Source organism: Pogoniulus pusillus, chromosome 11 (assembly GCF_015220805.1).
Source record: "Pogoniulus pusillus isolate bPogPus1 chromosome 11, bPogPus1.pri, whole genome shotgun sequence".
Taxonomy (NCBI): domain Eukaryota; kingdom Metazoa; phylum Chordata; class Aves; order Piciformes; family Lybiidae; genus Pogoniulus; species Pogoniulus pusillus.
The window spans coordinates 24,034,340-24,053,435 of NC_087274.1; the positions used below are offsets into that span (position 1 = coordinate 24,034,340).

The 19,096-nt window shown below is 40.4% G+C and overlaps 1 protein-coding gene across 1 annotated transcript in view; it reads left to right on the forward strand.

Annotated features, from left to right (window-relative positions):
- The first annotated feature begins 3,572 nt into the window (after nt 1–3,572).
- WFS1 (wolframin ER transmembrane glycoprotein) overlaps nt 3,573–19,096 on the forward strand; it is a 30,620-nt gene continuing 15,096 nt past the window's right edge. Inside the window, exons 1-3 of the mRNA XM_064151495.1 lie at nt 3,573–3,733; nt 5,768–5,965; nt 18,826–18,908. Coding sequence (XP_064007565.1) covers nt 5,773–5,965; nt 18,826–18,908 — 276 coding nt within the window. The 5' untranslated portion in view covers nt 3,573–3,733; nt 5,768–5,772. The remainder of the gene's footprint in view (nt 3,734–5,767; nt 5,966–18,825; nt 18,909–19,096) is intronic.

Below are 19,096 nucleotides of genomic sequence, written 5' to 3' on the forward strand. Positions count from 1 at the left end.
CATCACATTGTTCATTCTCCAGACTCCACGTCTATCATATCACTGTGCTTAATGTAATATGCCCTTTCTGACAGAAAATACCTGCTTTAGATTTATACACTGCCTATAAATAAATAAATATTTCTCCATTTAAGCTCCAATTCAAGTTCTGAGCTCAACCCTTAGTCTAACAAAACAATAGTACCAGCTTCTCATGAGGTATGCTAGAGCTTTTATTCCACTGATTTTCTGATGATGTAATGCTTCCATTGATTACATTTTAATGCTAAAAGGGTGTAACAGAGTAAACAACAAACCCTACTATTTTGAAGTAATAGCTGTTCTCTTAATTGGTAAGGTGTGGCAAAAGAAGAGATGCTCTTTGAGACAGCTTTTAGTACAGGTTCTTTAGCATCACCCTGGTATTTTCATAATGTCCTTCCTTTCACAACTACTGAAGATGCAGATGCCATTCCTCTTACTCTTACAAGAGCACTGTTGACAATATTTTTTGCTACAATACAGTCCAGAAATACCCAATTTGTTTCCAAGGGTACTATGGACTAAAGAAATGGACCCACAGTCACAGAGAATGTGACAAACCTACAGAGCTGAAGGTGATTCACTGGAATGATTCATACTTCATGGGGGTTTGTTTTCTTGAATGTTCACTGCTTTCTCTCTTTGTTTTAAGAAGTTTAAGTAGTTTTTCTTCTGCACTGCTGAGCCACCACTTGTATGCCAGCAATGTCTAAGAGACAGCCTTTGAAACATTTCAACACAGCACAACAGAATGTGAAAATGTCACTTTGTATCACATGCAGTTTAACAGCGGTGATGTAAGAGGTGCTTAGATCATTAGATGGCCCTGTTCAAGCATATTCTAGAACTCATTGATGATTATATAGAAAAGCAGTTAATTTCAGCCTCTATCTCAGTACTGCACCTCAGATGTTCAGGCTATCATTCTTACTATGTTTTATTATCTTTTGAGTAAACAATGTTTACAGAAATCAGCTAAAGTCAGCACCAGTCTGCAGTTGTAAAAGGATTACGGATTCTCTAACACAAAGAAACTGGCTTAACTGCAAGCTCTTTTATTTTGTCCTTGGTGCCACAGGAATTTTTTTTTTAATCTGAGTTGACAGGAACCTCGTGCATTTTGACAAGGGAAAGCACAAAGTCCAGCAGGGAGGTGATATTTCTCCTCTAGTCAGCACTGGTGAGGCCACACCTGCAGTGCTGTGTCCAGTTTTGAGGTCCACAACACAAGAGAGACATGGACAGCCCACAGAGAGTCCAAGAAAAGGCCATAAAGATGATGAAGGGACTGGAGCAGCTTCTCTGTGAAGACTGAGAGAGCTGGCACTGTTCAGCCTGGAGAAGGTTCAAGAGGATCTCATCAATGCATATATCTGATGTGACAGTGTATAGAGGAGAGATTCAGGATATTCTCAGCACTGGTGTCCCAACAACAGAACCAGCAGCAGTGATCAAAAGTAGAAAGGTGAGAGGTTCTGTATGAACAGGAAGCACTTACTGTGAGGGTGACCAAGCACTGCCACAGGTTGCCCAGAGAAGTTATGGAGCCTCCATCCTTGGAAATACTCCAAAGCCATTGTAGGCAGCTGTAGGCAGCCCCACACAAGCAAGAGACTAGATCAGATGAGCTGCAGAAGTCCCTTCCAGCTACAACCATTCGCTTCAGTCGTAATACATAGCTACACTTCAAAAATGTGTTGCACCAAGTTATTTTGGAACTTCAACGTTTCTTGTCTGTGGCTGTAACAAAAGGTAAGTGTGCCAGTGCCAAACAGCATCACTCGTGACAAAGAGTAAGACAAAGCTAAATTAGCAGAGTTGATAATGGAAGCTGCCATCAAGTTTGAGCTTGGGTTACTCTCAGTAATCTCAGTAATATTATATGTATTAATATTTAATGTGCATATGAGTACATAAGGTGTGTGTGATGTTTACTGCACAAGTTGGCTTTTTCTTGAGCAGTAACCTGAGCAAGTTCAGCAACAACACTCATGCATATTCAATGTAAGACTGGCCATAAGCAACAACACTTTACACTAAGTTTCACTGTTAAGGTCCATAGTTAAAGCGTGGCACTTTCAACCTTGACTTGAGCTCTTCGGGAATGGCTTTATGCCATGTGTGACTGTGCCTTGTGTTGGAAAGGAGTAGGCACAAGCAGCAGGGCAGGCTTTATTTTACACTTCCATCTTAGCTTCCAGTTACCACCCTCATTTCCACCTGCTCCCTGAGCAAGTTACATCCGTTAAGCACACCCACTAAATACCAAATCATTTGTATAAAATAATATCTTGAAGCAAATGTGAATAGCAGGGGTAGCAGATTGCAGCAGAAGTTTGTCATATCCAAGTCATTCTTGTCATTCCAAAGAAACAACTAAGCAGATAATACCAGACAGGCACTGTATGTACCCGCTAAAACCATATTACACTCAGACTGCAAATGATCTTCTTAAAAATAACTGGGGCTTTTTTCCCAGATTTTATTAATTTGAAGTAAACAGAAGGTTAACTTCATATTTGTTCAAACTTACTTTAGACAAAAGGAAGATTTTTGCTATAACCTCCAAGGCAAGGAAATTATAATAAAGATGCTGGGGAGCACATTTTTTATTCAAGGAATAAAAAAAATCCCAACATGAAGTGATATCAACAAGTTAGATCTAACTGGCATTAAAAAAATTAAGCATACTGTAGCATCCTGTGATCCGTTGCAAAGCTGGAACTTGTGAAAAACAATCTAAGTAAATAACTTCCATGAATGGCTTATGTTTAAATGTAAACTCCTATTTGGGGATTGTGAGGTTGAGGGGGAGATGTTACTTAGAAGTTATCCACAGCATGCAAGGGCACTGACCTCTTTTGCTTTTTGTTTGATTTTGTTTTTTTTTGTTTAAACTAGCTCCAAAAGTAATATTCTTATTTCTAAAATGAAATCAGTTTACTACTAATACTGCAGTAATGCTTGTGAAGTTCACAGCTCCCAACTAGCCCAGGAGTTTGCCATGTATGCGGCAGAACTACGGGTGTATGTAGAGGTAATTTAGAGGTGTAACAAGTTACTCAGTCACCACCCTTTTATGCCATTCCCTTCGCTCCTTTTGCTCTCTCGGAAGGCATACTACGCTGGGAGGACGTAGCTCCCTGCCAGACTCGGAGGATGCCGGCTCACCCGCCCCCGCTGACAGGGCGCCGGCCTTTACCGCCTGCATGCCCTCTAACACTAGCCACGTCAGCCGCTCTGCCTGCCTAGGGGTGCCTGCTCCTCACGGCGACCGCTGCGTAGACCCTTCCCAGTGCGCGGGGGCCGCCAGGGCGGCCTCTCACGGCCCCACGCTGCCGTTCTGCAGGTGCCCGAACCACGCCAGCTGCCGATGCGCCTCGCTGCCCACGAGCGACTGGGCTACCTCCGCAGCGCAAACACATGCACTTCAAAGCCAGCAGCTGCCGCTGCCCCAACAGCTCCCGCCTCCCCGGCCGCTGCCGATCAGCTTCCGTCTCCTCCCTTTCCCACCGGCCCCGCCCGGCAGCCGTGGAACCCTCCCCTGGGGACGGCGGGCGGTGAGTGGCGGCAGCTGGTAGGCGGGCCAGGGCCCGCCTTGTAAAGGCTGCCGGCTAGCAGCTGGCTCGCATTTGGTTCTCAGCCCTTTCTGGAACCGTAGAGAAACTTGTCGCCGGGAGTCCGCCGTGGTGGCTTCGCTTTGCCGTGCTCGGTGAGCGTCTGGGGCGGGGATCTCGGGCAGGGCGGCCCGAATTGCCGGCCTGCCCCCTGTCCGTGCTCCGGCTGCACTCCGGAGCTTCCCGGCCTTCCGGGGTGGCAGCCGCCGCTCCGGCACCCCACCCGGCCTGGCAGGGAACGAGGCCGAGCAAACTCCGACTCTCCGGTCCTATCCGGGAGCCACTGGGCGCCGGTTAGTTGCACAGTCAGCGCCGGCGGCGTGGCTCGGCCGGCCCAGGAGAGTGTCCCGGGGCGGGGCGGTCTGCGGCTGGTCCCCGGTTCTTTCTTCTCCGCCGCCTGGTTTCTGAGCCAGCCCGGGCTCCCCGAAAGTCTTTCGCTGCCTTCTCAGCCCAGGTTTTTAGGAGAAATCCTAAAAATCAAATCGCAGGGCTCGCTGCTCTACAAGTCTGAGCCTGCAGTTCGGGAAAGTTGGTGGTGTCCTTTATGGGACAGTGTAGAGGGGCTTTGGGGCAGGAGTGTTTTTGCTGGTTAACTCCCACTGGAGGAAGTGTTTTCCTGTGCCTCGCACGTGTTTTGGAGAGCTGCCTTTGTTGCCCTTTCCGGCAGGAGCCCGCCCCAAGAGAGTCGGGGTCTCGCTGTGCGGCGAGCGCATCCTCGCTCCCTGCCGGCAGCGCAGGACACCCGCACCATGGCTGCCCTTGCTCCTCACTTGCAAAACGCTAAGGTCAAGTTTAAAACCAGAGGCAAAGTAACTTATGTGATTGTACAACGGTTAAAAATACTCCTGCTGGTTTACTGGGAAAGTATTTTAATCTCTGTTTTCCTGGGACTTTGAAGGTTGAACGTGACTGCGTCGGTTTATTTATAACTTAATGTAGAAACTTAATACAGGAATGGATTTACTAATATCAGTAAAATACTTTCTGCTTTGGGGAAGCTTAATTTTGACAAGCAAGTCGTCAGAATGACAAAGAACATGTGTTACAGTGGCGGCACTCTTAGCATCCTGTTGTCATTTTAGCTTTCTTTAAGTAGAAGTTGTGTGGGTTAAGGAGTATATTTCTGGTTTTGACTACTACTTTCGTCTTTACAAGGATATCTTTAGGTCAGTATTGTGAACAAAAGATAGAGCTTGTAGCCAGGCACCTTCAACAGTATTCCTTGGAACTGCTTAGCTTGAAGGAAGTTCTTGTTAAGCAACAAGAGCTGCTGTGTGTTACACCGTGGCAGTGTATGCTCAACTGCTGCTTCCTGACTTGTGAAAGCTGAGATTTGAGCAAGGACTTTTATGGAAGTTTAGTGATTTAAGGAACTTTTTACTATAGAGAAGATATCCTGTTATCATTTAAGTAAGGGCTAACATGGGAAGCTAAAAGGGTTTCTCTTGTGAGGACTTGTAAGGCCTTTCTGTCCCTGCCTTAGTGGGGTCTTTGTATAGATACTGTGGTTTTTATACACTTGGATATAGTAGTAAGCAATGTCAGCTTATTTTGGCCCATGTATATTTCAGTTGGAAATATCAATAAAGAGCATCTTTAGTGATGGCCCTCTCCTCATTTCTGGTGGCAGAGACCTACACTGTCTCCTCCTTCACTTATTCATCTTGTCTTTCTCTGTTGCTTGATTAGATGTTCTGTTAATCAGGCTCTCAATATGAAGTGTATTTTTCTACCATTATAGATATGGCAATACTGTTCCATAAAAAATTAGGAGCCAATAGAGCATTAGCTTCAAAGTAGTTATTTTTATGCAGTGTTTACAGGATTGAATCATTATTTTTAGCTCTTATCTGCACTTGAAAATCAATTCTTATGTAGTTAAGAAAACAGGCAGTCATGGTTCTGGCACCAAGCTATATATGGTCAGAGTCATTCAACAATAGCTGCTCATGCCTGGAATGATAGAAGAATGTATAAATACATCTTGAAATTGCTATCATCCTCCTTGCCAGTTTCTAGGCTTTTCGTTTAAATCTGAATATATTTGTATAGTTAGTCAAAGTTCTTGCTCTGGTTTTATGTTGTAACCATACTATCTGGTAATTAATCAGTGTTCCATTCTTTCGCAGCTAAAATGAACTTGAACCCTGATCCCCCCTCAAGTCCCACTCACTCTCAGATGCATCTTGGAAGATCCCAGCTAAATGCTGCTGCTGCAGACCAGAGTGAGAACATTCGGAGACCTGGACAATCTTCAAGAGATTCTCCAGGTTTTCCTTCTTCAGTTCCTGGCTACTCCCATAGCAAGGAGAAAGCTGAAAAAAATGGTAAGTACAAAAGCAACTTTTATGCCAATGTCTCATGTTATACATTGAGAGACCTTTTATTTATGTACTCTAAACTCAGCATGAAGAGATGTGGTAAAGTACGAAAATAATTTTCTCTAATTTCTTTCAACCTGTTGTTATGGAGATTACTTTGTGTGTATTTTCAAGATTTCCCAACTCATTTTTCTTATGCACAGAGCAACAGGAAGCAAGCTTGTTTGGAAACTTGGCATGAATTAAATGTAATTTAACATAACATTTTGATTTAATTTCTTTAGTTGGCCGGGTCTCATGTTAACTGTAGCTTTAATATGCATTCTATTGTGGATGAATAAATACGACTGCATGGGAGACTGAGGGAATAGTAAACTGATAAATGAAACCAGAACAATAGAAATGAAGATTAGCAGGTAGATAAGAAGTTGGATCAACAATCATGATGTGCTCTGAGAGGCACAATGATACTTTTTTCCTTTCACTGTGAAACCATTGAGTTTCAAACTGTGAAAACTGATAAGAGAAATGCCTTGTACAAAAGATAGAATGAGAATTATTTGGCTTCTATGTTCAGATGGAAGTTCCAGGTGTAAATTGTTAGTAATCTAACACTCATGCAAGAAGGTCCTGTGTTTAAGGTCTAGTAGAATTACTGCACTTTCTCTAAAACTGGACTTTTGGTACTGAAGCTGCTTATGTGCACTCCCTTAGATTCACAAATCTGAGTCGTTCTGAGGAAGGTTGTAAGGTTCTCCAAGAGTTTTAAATGTGTGAATATTTACAGTGGCATGTATCAAATATAGCTGAGCTTTACCCAGTTCAGCCCAGTATTGTGACTGTATTGGCACATCTGCTGTTTGCACCCAATTCAGAACTGACAACTGGAACCTTCTGGGTTCTTTGTTACTAAAAGGCACACACATTCCAGATGGAGGAGAATTTTGTTGGATGCCTTAATTTCTAACGTGCCTCTGTACCACAACCATCTCTATCATCTCACCCCCCTATAACAGCTGTAATGTAGTGTGGTTGTGATTAAGGGCACATGCACTAGATGAGATGTTGTGGAAAGGGCTGTTCTGACTTCTTTGTTAACAGATTAAGAAATCAGTTACTTTTAATGCATCCTGTGTGTCACTATGATGATGACTGTAACTGCAAGTGGACAGAAAAGACCAGCATGTTGCTGTACAGAAAGTTGCTGCAATATATGTTATTAAATAAGTTGAACATTGCTCTTCATTGGTGGCTGAAATATCTTGTGTGGAATTCTACAAATTTGAATTTGTAGCAGAAGTCATTTATTTTGTAATAAATCAGCTATGGTTTTTGAAGAGGGAGTAACAAGGGACAAAGGTTACTTTGTCCCAGACTGTATTAGACAGGGCGTTGTCAACAGGTGGAGAGGTGATCCTTCCCCTCTGCTCAGCACTGCAGTGCTGTGTCCAATTATGAGCTCCCCAGTACAAGAGCAACATGGACAGACTGGAGAATGTCCAACAAAGGGCTGCTAAAACAGTGATGGGGCTGGAGCATCTCTCTTGTGAGGAAAGGCTGAGAGAGAGTTCAGCTTAGGGGAGAGAAAGATCAGGGACATCTTTGCAAATGTCTGTGAATACTTAAAGGGAGAGTGCCAAGAGGGCAGGGCATGCTCTTTTCCAGTGGTGCCCAGTGATAGGACCAGAGACAGGGAGTACCAACTGGAACATAAATGGTTCCCTCCAAACACCAAGAGACGCTTCTCTTTTTTTTTTTTTTTTTTTTTTTGTATTTTGCTTATTGGCATGGATTTGTTTGTTTGTTTTTACTATGGGATGACCAAGCACTGGCATAGTGATGACCAAGCACTCAAAAGCCATCTGAACGTGGTCCTGGACAACCAGCTGTAGGTCACCCTGCATGATTAGGGAGGGGAATTGGAGCTGGTGACCTCCAGAGGTCCCTTTCACCCTCAGCCTTTTGGTGATTCTTGCCAAGGTATCTGTGTTTGTGATCTGTTCTTTTTCTTCCAATCTTTACTTGTGTATGCTGTGTTTAAGTCTATAGCATCAATGTGAATGTTAAGCAGTGTTTCTGGAAACACCTATCTGCTGCAGCATTATCCAGATTAATGAACTCCCTGGCTCTGAGTCAGTAAAGCACTTAAGCACACAAACATCCTCAGCTGCACAGGTACTTCATTTGGATCAAACTCCTATACTATAGTGTTGTTTTGTTTTGTTTTCTTGGCAATCTTTCAATCTGTCTTCTGCTAATGTATGATTAAGTAGTCTTTTTGTTACTCCTTGTATAATTCATTTCACAATGGGAGGTAACAATGCTTAAAGAGTTTGTGCAAATCAAATACAAATTTAATGAATTTTTTTTCAGAAGTTGACCTTGTTTTTCTTGCTTTGAAAAAGAATAGGAGGGTGTTCTTATTTCTATCCAAAGACATTGCATTCTCTAGAAATCTTCTGCCTGTATAAGTTAGTGTGGTTTTATGTCTGTGTGTGTCTTAGGAATGGAAGGAATATCAATACATCAACTCGTATGTTTAAAGATAAAAAACTCATGTTGTTGTTCCCTGGAGGATGTTCCTGGACAGGAAGCTTATTAGTGAGCAAAGCATGTAAGACTACTTGTTAGGTCTTCTGAAATTGTAAAACCATTGAGTCACCAGTGTTCATGTAAGCAAATTACAGGTATGTTGCCAGCAAAAAAAAATCTGCCATTATTTTAGTAGTCTGTACCAAGAAGAACATGGAGTCTAGCAGGGAAGACCAGTGCCTGACTGGTAATAAAGTCAGGTGAAGTTAAAACAGACTGAGGCTCAAGTCTCCAAAGACACTCCTGTGCCTTCCAGGTGCACAGGCCCCTCAGTTTCTGTCCACCAGGTGCACAGGCCCCTCAGTTTCTGTCCACCTACTACATACGTTTTGGCAACTATTTCATCTTCCTTCCTTCAGACACAGCCTTTTTTTTTTATGTGGATGAAACAGACTTGGGGTTTTTTTTTACATCATCAATGTACATTTGCTAGCCAGTAAGGTCAGAGAAGAGGTATCAGGTCAGAATGCAAAAGGCAGAGCTTGGGAGGTTTGGAGAGCATTGCAAAAGAACTAAGTCTCAGTGCTTGAAGAAGCATCTCTTTGGTTAAAGAATTAATTATTGTTCTGGTTTTGCTGTTAAGGAAATAGGCATCAGTCTCTTGCTCTGGAACTGAGAGCATGTGGGGAAGGTGTTTGTACCAAGAGCTTTGCATGCAGAAATCAGTTTCTTGTGTTTTGTTTTCAGAGTACAGAGCTCTGCTTGTTTCTAGGAAGGTTATGAGGGGTTTTTGTATCTCTTTGGACTATTTTGTAAATTGCATGACTTAGAATTTATAAAGAGTACCTAAAAATTCCTTTAAGCAGTTTACTGTGCGTTGTAACAATGTACAACAGTGCATCTCCAAAGCATTGCTAAACGATAGCTAACAAATAGAGAAACCCTCTAGTTCACAAATATTTTCTGAGTGTTAGTCTCTTCCACTTCAGGTTCCAAAGAGCCTTTCCTTCAGAGCTCTCTTTTAGCACTTCTGTGGGGCTTTGTTTCTGGCAGTTTACTTGTACATCCAATCTCTTGAGGTAAAGTGAAATGTTTGTGCAAAGCCTGAAGAAATCAGAAAAGTCTTTTGATTGTTAGGGGATAATTATGCATTGAAGAATTAATTACTTAGCAATTTATCTGTCAGTTTATTAATGGCCCTTCAAAATTTACCTGTAATTACTCAGGCTTCTGGAAAGCTCATTTGCTAAGCATTGTTGTGGGAGAGGAAGGATTCCATCCAAACAAAAGTTAGTAACTGTATTTTCAGTTAAAATCTTGGGATGTAGTCATTATTAGTACAGGACAATGGGAATTGGCTTTTTCAGGTCTGCTGCTATTGTTAAGAACATGGTGTAGTTTTACTGTATGTGGGTGTAGGACTGGGTATTCATTTATTTGAGAAGAAATTCTCCATCTTTGCCTCATTCCCATTTGAAATACTTGACTATTTTCTTTGCCTGATAACAAAGATACTGATATGTTGGCTTGATGGTTGGGCGTGATGATTTTTCCAACCATTGTGACTCTATGGTGACAATTTTGTGTTCATGCAATGAACCAGATTGAGACAACTGCCCTAGCTCAACCTTCCTTCATTATTTTTCAAGCAGATCAATTTCCTGACTTGTTTATAGTGACAAAATGTTCCAGGGTGGTAGGAGAAGCAAGCAGCCAAAGGGTAGAAGGGGAGGAAGTGTAATAAGTTATGTAATGAATTAGGAGTGTCTCTGTAAATTATTTGGTGGTGCCAAGGGCTCAAGGTTCCTATTGTACACATCTGAACAAATGAATCTAAAAAAATCTCTCATTTCTTCTAAAAGGAATCCAGTAAGGAGGCAAACAAAATCCCTTAAATGGGAACAGTTCAAAAATTGAAAGCACATGCCTCCTGTGAACCAGTTCTCTAATCCATCAGTATCAAGAACTGCTAGTTTCTAGACATATTTTGTGGTGGCCTTGGAGGAGATCATGTGGAAGTACTACATCCATCTTCAGATAAAAATGCAACAAATCCCTGTTGCATTGCTATAGTGGAGAGAATTTAAGCTGTTGTGCTGCTGGAAGGGCCTCTTGAAGCAGCAGAAGACTCGCTTTGTTACAAAGTCAGTCAATTATTAGAAGTGCATATTAAGCATGGTAATAAGGCACTGTGGACTTGCAAAATGGTTGGGGTGGGCCTTTTCAAAGGTCTACTCTATTTTGAAGGTGAGATAATGAACTTCTGGAGTGTTTGTGTGTTATGGAATTGCTGAAAGTCCACTGAGCGTTGTGCAAGTTGTGATCATTTTAAGTCTTCGCCTACCAAAATATGTGGACTTGAAGTTTATGATCACAATTGTTCCTCACATTGCTTTCCTGCAGGTTGCATTTGTCTTCTTTTTCTTTTTTTTTATGGTGAGGAGGGTTACTAATGGTGATTGTCAGCTGAGAAATGACAAAAAGCTTAGGTATTTTTAAACTCTCCAGTTCTGGAACGTGTTACATTTATGCCAATCGATCCATAAGGGATTTAATCAGATGCTTGCCTGTGTGGAAAAAGCAGCAGCACTCTTTCATTATTTGTGTGTAAAATTAATTTAATGACTTTTAACCAATCAATGTACAATAATAGCTATGGTGGAAAGAAATAACCTTTTAAGAATAGTTTTCCTTCTACTTTGAAAATTTGTAGTCCATATAATATCATCACTCTTCCACCTACATGCTTGCCTTTTTTTTCAGTGCTCTCATGACAATTTGCCTTCATTCTGTGGGGGTGCAGAAGTTTTTCCCTTTCAATTGAATGCTATTTGATAACTTGCAGTTGTGGTGTGCCTAAGAATCTTATCATATCTACAAATGCATTAGTGCTCCCTGAGAAAGCAGACTTCAGTTCTAGACTTCAGCACCTCAGTAAACAGATGTTATTCTCTTCTCTTCCATTCCTGTTACCACCTTCAAAAACAGAAACCCTGGCTGTGCTAATACCAGTATTTTTAATTGTTCTTGTGGCAAGCAGGGTCATCTTAAGATCTAATCATGGATGCTGAACTGCACAGAAGGAAGACATGCAGGGTTCTCTGAATTGTACCAAGCCCTTACTTTGCAGTTAAGAATCCAGGAGGCTTCTGGATGTATGGAAGTATTCATAATACCTAGATGAGCAAATAGCATCTGAAGTTAATAAAAGCTCTCATCAAAGCCGTGTTTGCTGTACTATTTCCTGCTCTCCAGTGAGTTCCTTTTGTGTAGTTTTATGCTGTCTGTACAAATAGTGTATATGATGTGATGCTCGATGCTTGCTTTTAAGTGGAATGTCAGTCTTGCCAGGAACTGTACTCCTACGTGGGTACTGCCACACAATACCACTGAACTTCTGGAGCTTGGGGATAGTGAGTAGGAAGATTTCTCTAGAGGCTCAAATGGGCTCTGCTGAAAGCTCAACAATCTAATGACATGCAAAAGCTATTAGAAGCTTTTTTTTTTGTTGTTACAAAATGTACAGATTCACTTTTTTTCTAGGAGCACATTGATACCTATGGATTAGAAGCTCAACTCTTTCCTGAAAGAGGGAAAGAAATCAGGCACCTTTCACTTTGGAGATACACTTGCATAGCATCTGCTAGCAAATGAAAGGTTTTTTTATTTCAATACCATAAAATTTGCTTCATGTCAGAAATTGAGCTATTAGAAAAAATCCACAAGAAAATTAATGTATTAGTTAACTTAAAAGTAAATCTATCCAGTCTTCTAAACAAATTATTGCTTGGTTTGTGATGGGCTCTTATTTCTGATGTTTCAGTCATACTTTGTTTCCCTCTTTGTGATGATGTCCTGTTATAGTTTCCAACTGTATAGTGAGATCTCTGCTGATTTCGTAAGAAGCTGTAACAGCATCTCTTTCTGCATGTACCCTACCAAAGGTAAATAAAATATTGGAGCAATAGAGAACAAAACTGATGTAAGCCAAGGAGTGGGAGAGAGTTCCTTTACAGCAGTGGTTTGCAAATCCCAATCACTTGGCCAGAGCCACAAGATGCCAATACTTAAAAGCAGTCTGCAAGTAGAGTTTTTGCAGGTGCATTGTCTCTAGCAGTTGAATGCTTGGATTTTAAGAAGCCTCTTTTTCACTGTTTTGCCATGACCTTAATTTTACAATGATGCATTCTTATTTCTAAGAACTTTTTCTCCTTCTCCCTTTTTTCCATCTGTCTTTGTTTTTACATATGACTGTAGCAGATTTTCTACTTCTGACACTCCTATCTGGGTACTAAATCTAACTTGCTGTTACAGGAGTGGCCTCGTCAACTAGATTCTGTGCACTGCCTAATTGGAAGTAATTCCAGTCTTAGTTTCTCTGACCACTTGCCTCATGAAGGTTACTTATTAAATGCATCTAACATCCTATTATTGATGGGTGTTTGAATGATGATGTATATATATATTGGATGTGATACTTTCTGGGAGACAGTTGAGGTTGTTATTGCTGCTTTTTTCTGGTCTGTTTTTTCTCAGTTTCTCCTAGTTGTGTTTATTCAAACAGTAGATCAAAGGAACTTCCTTTAAAATCCTGTGTTTAAAAAACAACCCTGAAATTTGCAAGATCAGTCATGAGATGGGCTACTTACCAAGCTGGCCTTGAAAACTGAGCCAAGCAATGATACCAGTTTTCACCTGTAGCAACTGTCAGATCTTCTTATGAAATGGGACGAATATGTATATACTTTTCTAGGTGTATATTTAGTGAGCCTGGAAGTGTGTTACTAGAGGCCAGGACTGCAGGTGTCAGATGTACTTTGCATACACTTAGCTCTTCCTGACTGTTTTCAGTCACTCCAGGAACACTTGTTATACTGCTGGAACAGGATGGCCAAGGCAGAAATCTTGTTTCATATCTTGTCATTTCAGATCTTTTGTTCTCCCCAACATATGGGATTTTTCCTCCTCCTCCTCCTCCTTCATGTCCTTGTCACTTCTTTCTGAGCCCAAATGAATGCTTGTTGTCATGATCATATAAAGTGTGTATGCCATACAGGCTTCCTTCATATGCTTCGTGTGGGTGTTGCTTAATGCATTAATCTTTTGTTCAGCAGAGTTTCCATGCAGCTTTGATATTCACTTGTAAAACCTGTAATTTCTTTTAAGCTTGTATATTTCAAAAGAATACTTTCTCTTCATTATTTCTTTTTGTCTGAGAAACGGCTTGCAATTTTTCCTTTTGTCCTGTTCCAATTAGATTTCCACTGTTCAAAGCACTTGGAAGTGCCCAGCTTCTGTTTGTGTTTAAAAAAAAATTGATTTATTGTGTGTAATAACAGAACTGGCCCCCAATAACTGCTTGAACAAATAAGATCTTGAGCTCACACAAGAGATTGTGATCCTTCAAAATACCATAGGTGTTGTTTATGATCTTTCTTCTTTTATCTGGAGAATTTCGGTGCTGTAGCAGTGACCTAAGAAGAAAGAGCTGTGTGCACCTGGCCAGGGGGAGATAATAGCAGGCAAGGTACTAAAACTCCTGTCCCCCAAGTGAATCCACTCTGCTGAGAGCCTTCATATGTTTATGTTGGTAGGAAAGTGAATCAGCAACCGATTTTACTTTTCAGTAAGCAGTGTATTGACTCTCTGCATGAAGTAACTTTAGTGGGATGGCTGAGTGAACTCTGTCTATATACATACACCTCATTATCTTTCCTTATATGTAAGGATTATTACACGTCTATAAATACTCTGGAGTTCATGATCAGAAAGGGTGCAATGTATTTTAAGTTGTTTGGGTTTTTTTAAGGATGTTTGCCTTAAGTGCTTTCAAAATACATAGCAGAATGGTGTTGGACACCTTGTGACAAGTCAAGCTAACTAGAATGATGCACAAATGAAGTGTCTCAGTTATCTATATGTAGGATATTAGAAAGACTAGAATCTATTGCATCCATCATTGTGCTGGAGTGCTGGGAGGGAAATTTTGTGTCCACCCCATTGTACTCTGCCTACAAAATGTTTTGCTTTCAAAGGTTTCTTGCCTAGATTGTGTAAATCTGTTCTTTAAAAGCCTGTATGAATGTTGCAGAGTTTCTTGGTTTGTAGTAAAACAGTGAAGCTTATACTTGTTAACTGAGCAATGATTAATTCTTAGAGGAAGGAAGAATAGGTAAAAAAAGGGAAGATTAATGTTAAGCATTGGTAACTTGGACCAAACCCTACTAGAGAGTATTTGCCTTTGTGTTAATTTGAGAGGTAAGGGACAGGAATTACACCCTGACAGAGTGCTGCAGAGTATTCTTTTAAGAACTGCTGTGTTTCCTTTTGCAACATATCCTATCTTTGATCAAAACCTAACAGAGACTGTAAAAATGCTTGCCTCTTCTGAAATGTATATGCTGAATTCCCACTTAAGCCCACAGCAGCAAAGCTGGACTCAAAATTGGGATCTTACTTTATACAGTCAATGTGTAAGGTAATGTATAAAGTTTCAGAAAGTAAACAGTAATCTTCAGTTTTGATCAGCCTGTCTCTTCTGCAATTGTAAAGCATACTTCTTACTAGTAAACAGGAATTACTAGTAATGTTTTGATAGCACCTTTGAAGTCTTTCAGCTAATAATACGTGGCTTGAAATGCTCTATATGACTGTGAAATGTAAGCAAGCCTTTGTCAGTTCCATTGTAGTGAGTCCTTTTTAATAAGTGCTTTAATAAAGTAGGGCTTAAGTGACAGCTTTGACTTGTTCAATGAAAAGCCTGACTATCAAAAGTGGGTATTTCTCTAGCCCTTCAGAGGTTTTAAATGCTTTCTTTAGCATGAGGACATAAATTCAGCAGACTCAGAAATAAATCTGCTTCAGCCTTTGCAGATCAAACTTTTTTTTTCACTACTTTTTTTTTCAATGGCATAGAAAAAAGTAAAGGATGCTTTATCATTTACCTTAAGATTTAACCACACATAAAAGTAAATTTAAAAAAAACCCACATTAATAATGCCATTGTACCAATATCCACTGATTTGTTTGTGTTGAGTCAAGTCTCCGTGAAGGCTAGTTGTGTGTATTGGAAGCTGAGGTACAGAGCAGCCTGATTTCAGTTTCTTAGAATGGTTTGGGTTGGAAGGGACCTTTAAAGCTCTGGAATGGGCAGAGACACATCCTACTAGGTCATCTTGTTCAAGGCCTCATCCAGCCTGGCTTTGAACTCCTGCAAGGAGCAGGCATCCATGACTTCCCTGGGCAACCTGTTCCAGTGTCTCACCACCCTGACTGTAATTAACTTTTTCCTGATGATGAACCACAGTTTACATAGGGCCTTGGTGGCAGGGCAGGAATTACAATTATGAAGTACTAACTACTCTTCCATGTCCTGGTCCTGTCTTAATTTGTTTCTTATATGTATGCAATGTGCCCTCTAAAACTTGTCTGCTTTTGCTTGCCTGCTTTCAGTTGAATGGCTGCAGTGCTGATGAACCTTGAATAACTGATAGCCTTCATTGACTTACATAAATGCACCTGACACACAACAGCTAGTGAAGTCTATTTTAATTGTCATAAAAGATGCATGAACTTCTGCAAAATGAATGTTCCTTTCTTCTGTAATTTTTTATGTTCAAGACAGTAAAAGTTGACGTTAAATAGACGTGAGGTTTTTGCAAAGCTGGAAAATAAAAGCTTCTACTGACAACCTTTCTATTGCAGTATTTTATGTGGGTGGAATACACATCAAGAAATTTTCTGACTGAAAACACACTCAAGATCAAGGGTGATAAGTTATAGATCACCACTTTTTATGCTCTTTTATTGGTAGGTGCATTATTTATTGTTCTAGTGTTGAGCTGAATTGAAAGAAAGTGTATGTTGTCCATCCTGCTTCCAAGACACACTTTGACTGGACTTTTTAACTTTCAGAGACTGACCTGCATATTGTAAGAGAAAATAAATTGATAGGGCAACCATGAACCTTGAGTTGTTCATGCTTTATCCATATTTATCCTCTTGCTTATCCTTTAAGCAAAGAAAAAGTATTGCTTGTTATGGAACACTACAGTATGAAAGCTATTCTGTTTCATCTCTGTAACAGTCCGCAACTTGCTTTTCTCCACTTGCCCTAGAACTAGAGGAATAACCCTGTGTTGTGTTTTTAATATATGTTCTTAACTAACAGACATTCATCTGAACAAGAGATGGAAAGGATCAGAGCCATGCATACTCCTAAGGGTGGTGAACGGAGCAGGGGAGAAAGAAAGCTTGCCACAAAGCTGCCTTTCTTACTAGGGCTTACATCAGTTTAGCAAATGGCTTTTGTGTGTGTGTGTGTATAAATTCAAACACTCCTGAGTGCTGCCTGCTATACTGTTTTATCCAGAGAATCACCAAAATATTTGTGGTGATCTCTTCTCAACGTGAAAAATTTTTAAGCAGGGAGATGGAGAAACATCTATAGCCAGGGCTTGCTGCAGAAATTGTGATACAGAGTTAAAGAATAAGAAAGCATAGGAAGAAACAAAATTGCTGTGTGACCTGCCTGACTTGGGTGGGGTAGACAGATGAATAATAAGTTTCTTTCAAAGCATATACTCTTTGTTCTCATTTCTTGTTTATTGTAAGCAGAAAGCCCCTGAGTGATGCCTTTTGGAAGATAGGCTGCTGTCTTGTTTTCGAGTTCCACCCTCTTGGTTATATGTCAGAATAAGGAGATTAAGTGGTTAATTGTGCTGAGATGCTGTTTGCCTGTTTTACAACAATATTTTCACAACTTTCTGAAAAGAATGAGCACTAAATGAGAATAATTTTTCATTACATGCCTTATTTAACCAGACAACATGTTATAGTCTGCTGTTATTATTTTTCCAAGTATAGCTTGGCAGACAAAACTGTAGCATGGTGAAGGAGAAAACTTACTTCATGGTTTGCTCTTGTTAAAATTAATCAATTTCAATGAAAGCATTGGCTTGTATCCTGTTCTTGTTTGGAAAGAGTCCCAGAACCAGGGATGTTAAAGAATGTTAGTAGCCTTGTCCTTCAGGAGATTATTTGGAATAGATTTCTGCCTTCCACCTTTTGAGAGAGCACTAATACTGAATGGTACCTTGGCTAGCAGGGCTGCTCACAAGCTTCTCCTGTTATTGCTGCCCAAATTAGGTAGAGACCAAACTCTATAATCTTGAGTGAATGCCAGAAAGCTTCTCTTGGTCAGTTTCCTACATTTGGAAGCTCTCCTTCCAAACCACACTTTCTCATGCTGTCTTTGTCTTCAGCACATAGCTACCAAGTGTCATGGTGGGTTTGGTGGCCTTTTGGGGTAGTGTGGTGCATGTGGATCAAGCTTCAGTGCTTACCATTGAGTTTGGATCTTCCTTTATAACTGGATTTTTAGGCTGTCTGGTAAAACTACTATTCTCACTCAGTGGTCCTCTCCTTTCTTGCACTTGCTCAGCTTAAAGTGCACAAAATGTATTGATTTTTCTCTTCCAAAGTTCTGTCAAGCTAATTTTTGAGAAGCCATCTCAATCGGTCTAGTCTTTGTGACTTTGCTCATTAGACTTATTCTTCACCCCAGCAGCATGCAGCACAATATTCTTTACAAGCACTGGATATCATGCAAAGCTCTCAAGGTACTTTGTTGTTGTTGTGTTTGACTGGTGGATGTGAAGTTTCTGAAGAAAAAAAACAAGTCTGTGTATAGAGTAGATGGGAAAGAAGAAAAACATAGGTATGGGTGTGAAGGCAGACAGAAAACTGTGAGGTTTATAGAGTGCAATCATTGTTAGTTTCTGTGTGCTCCAAGGACTGAGGAGGTGAGCTTTCAAATCTACTGGACATGTTTTAAAGGCTGGTTGGTTTTCCAAATCTCTTGAAAAGGTTCCACTGCTAAATAAAGAGGCTGCCAGGTGAGAGGCTGAAATGCTATCAAAAATAGTGCAAAACTGATCAATATAACATGTTCCTCATGTGCTTACATTTATCCTAAGAAATATTACAGTATCATCAAGGTTGGAAGAGACCTCATAGATCATCAAGTCCAAATATTCTTCTACTGAGAAATTAATGCTGTGTTAGTAAATGAGAAACTGTAAACTCTGTGTCATATCTTGTGGCAAGTCCCAAATAACAAGGTATTTGTAATGGTAGGTAGGCTGAAGTACAAACACTGAATTGCAGTGTAAATGTTGTAACAAGTTAATTTCCACTGTTATTGCAAAATACTTGTGATGAATTTTCTTTTTTTATCTATGGTCCTTTGATTCTTTAAGTACATATAGCAATGAATTATAAAATGCCTTCAAATACTGCTAGTAAACGATTTCCTTTTTCAAATTAATTTGTAGAGGGCATGAAGGAAGAACCTGAAGTGCTCTTTGAGGAACTGCTTGAGAGGGCCAAAGCTGGAGAAGCAAAAGCACAAACAGAGGTAATTATAGATGCTCTTTGTGAGTCTTGTTTGTTCTTCATTCCATAAATAGCACTGCCTGCTGCAGAGCTCTATCTCTCTTTTAGTCAAATTTATCTGTTTTGATGTTAAAGTATCCAAAGAAAAGTTATGCCAAATGGTTTCTCTGCCTTCAGAAATGGTGCTTGCATGGGAGTGTTACTGGCTTC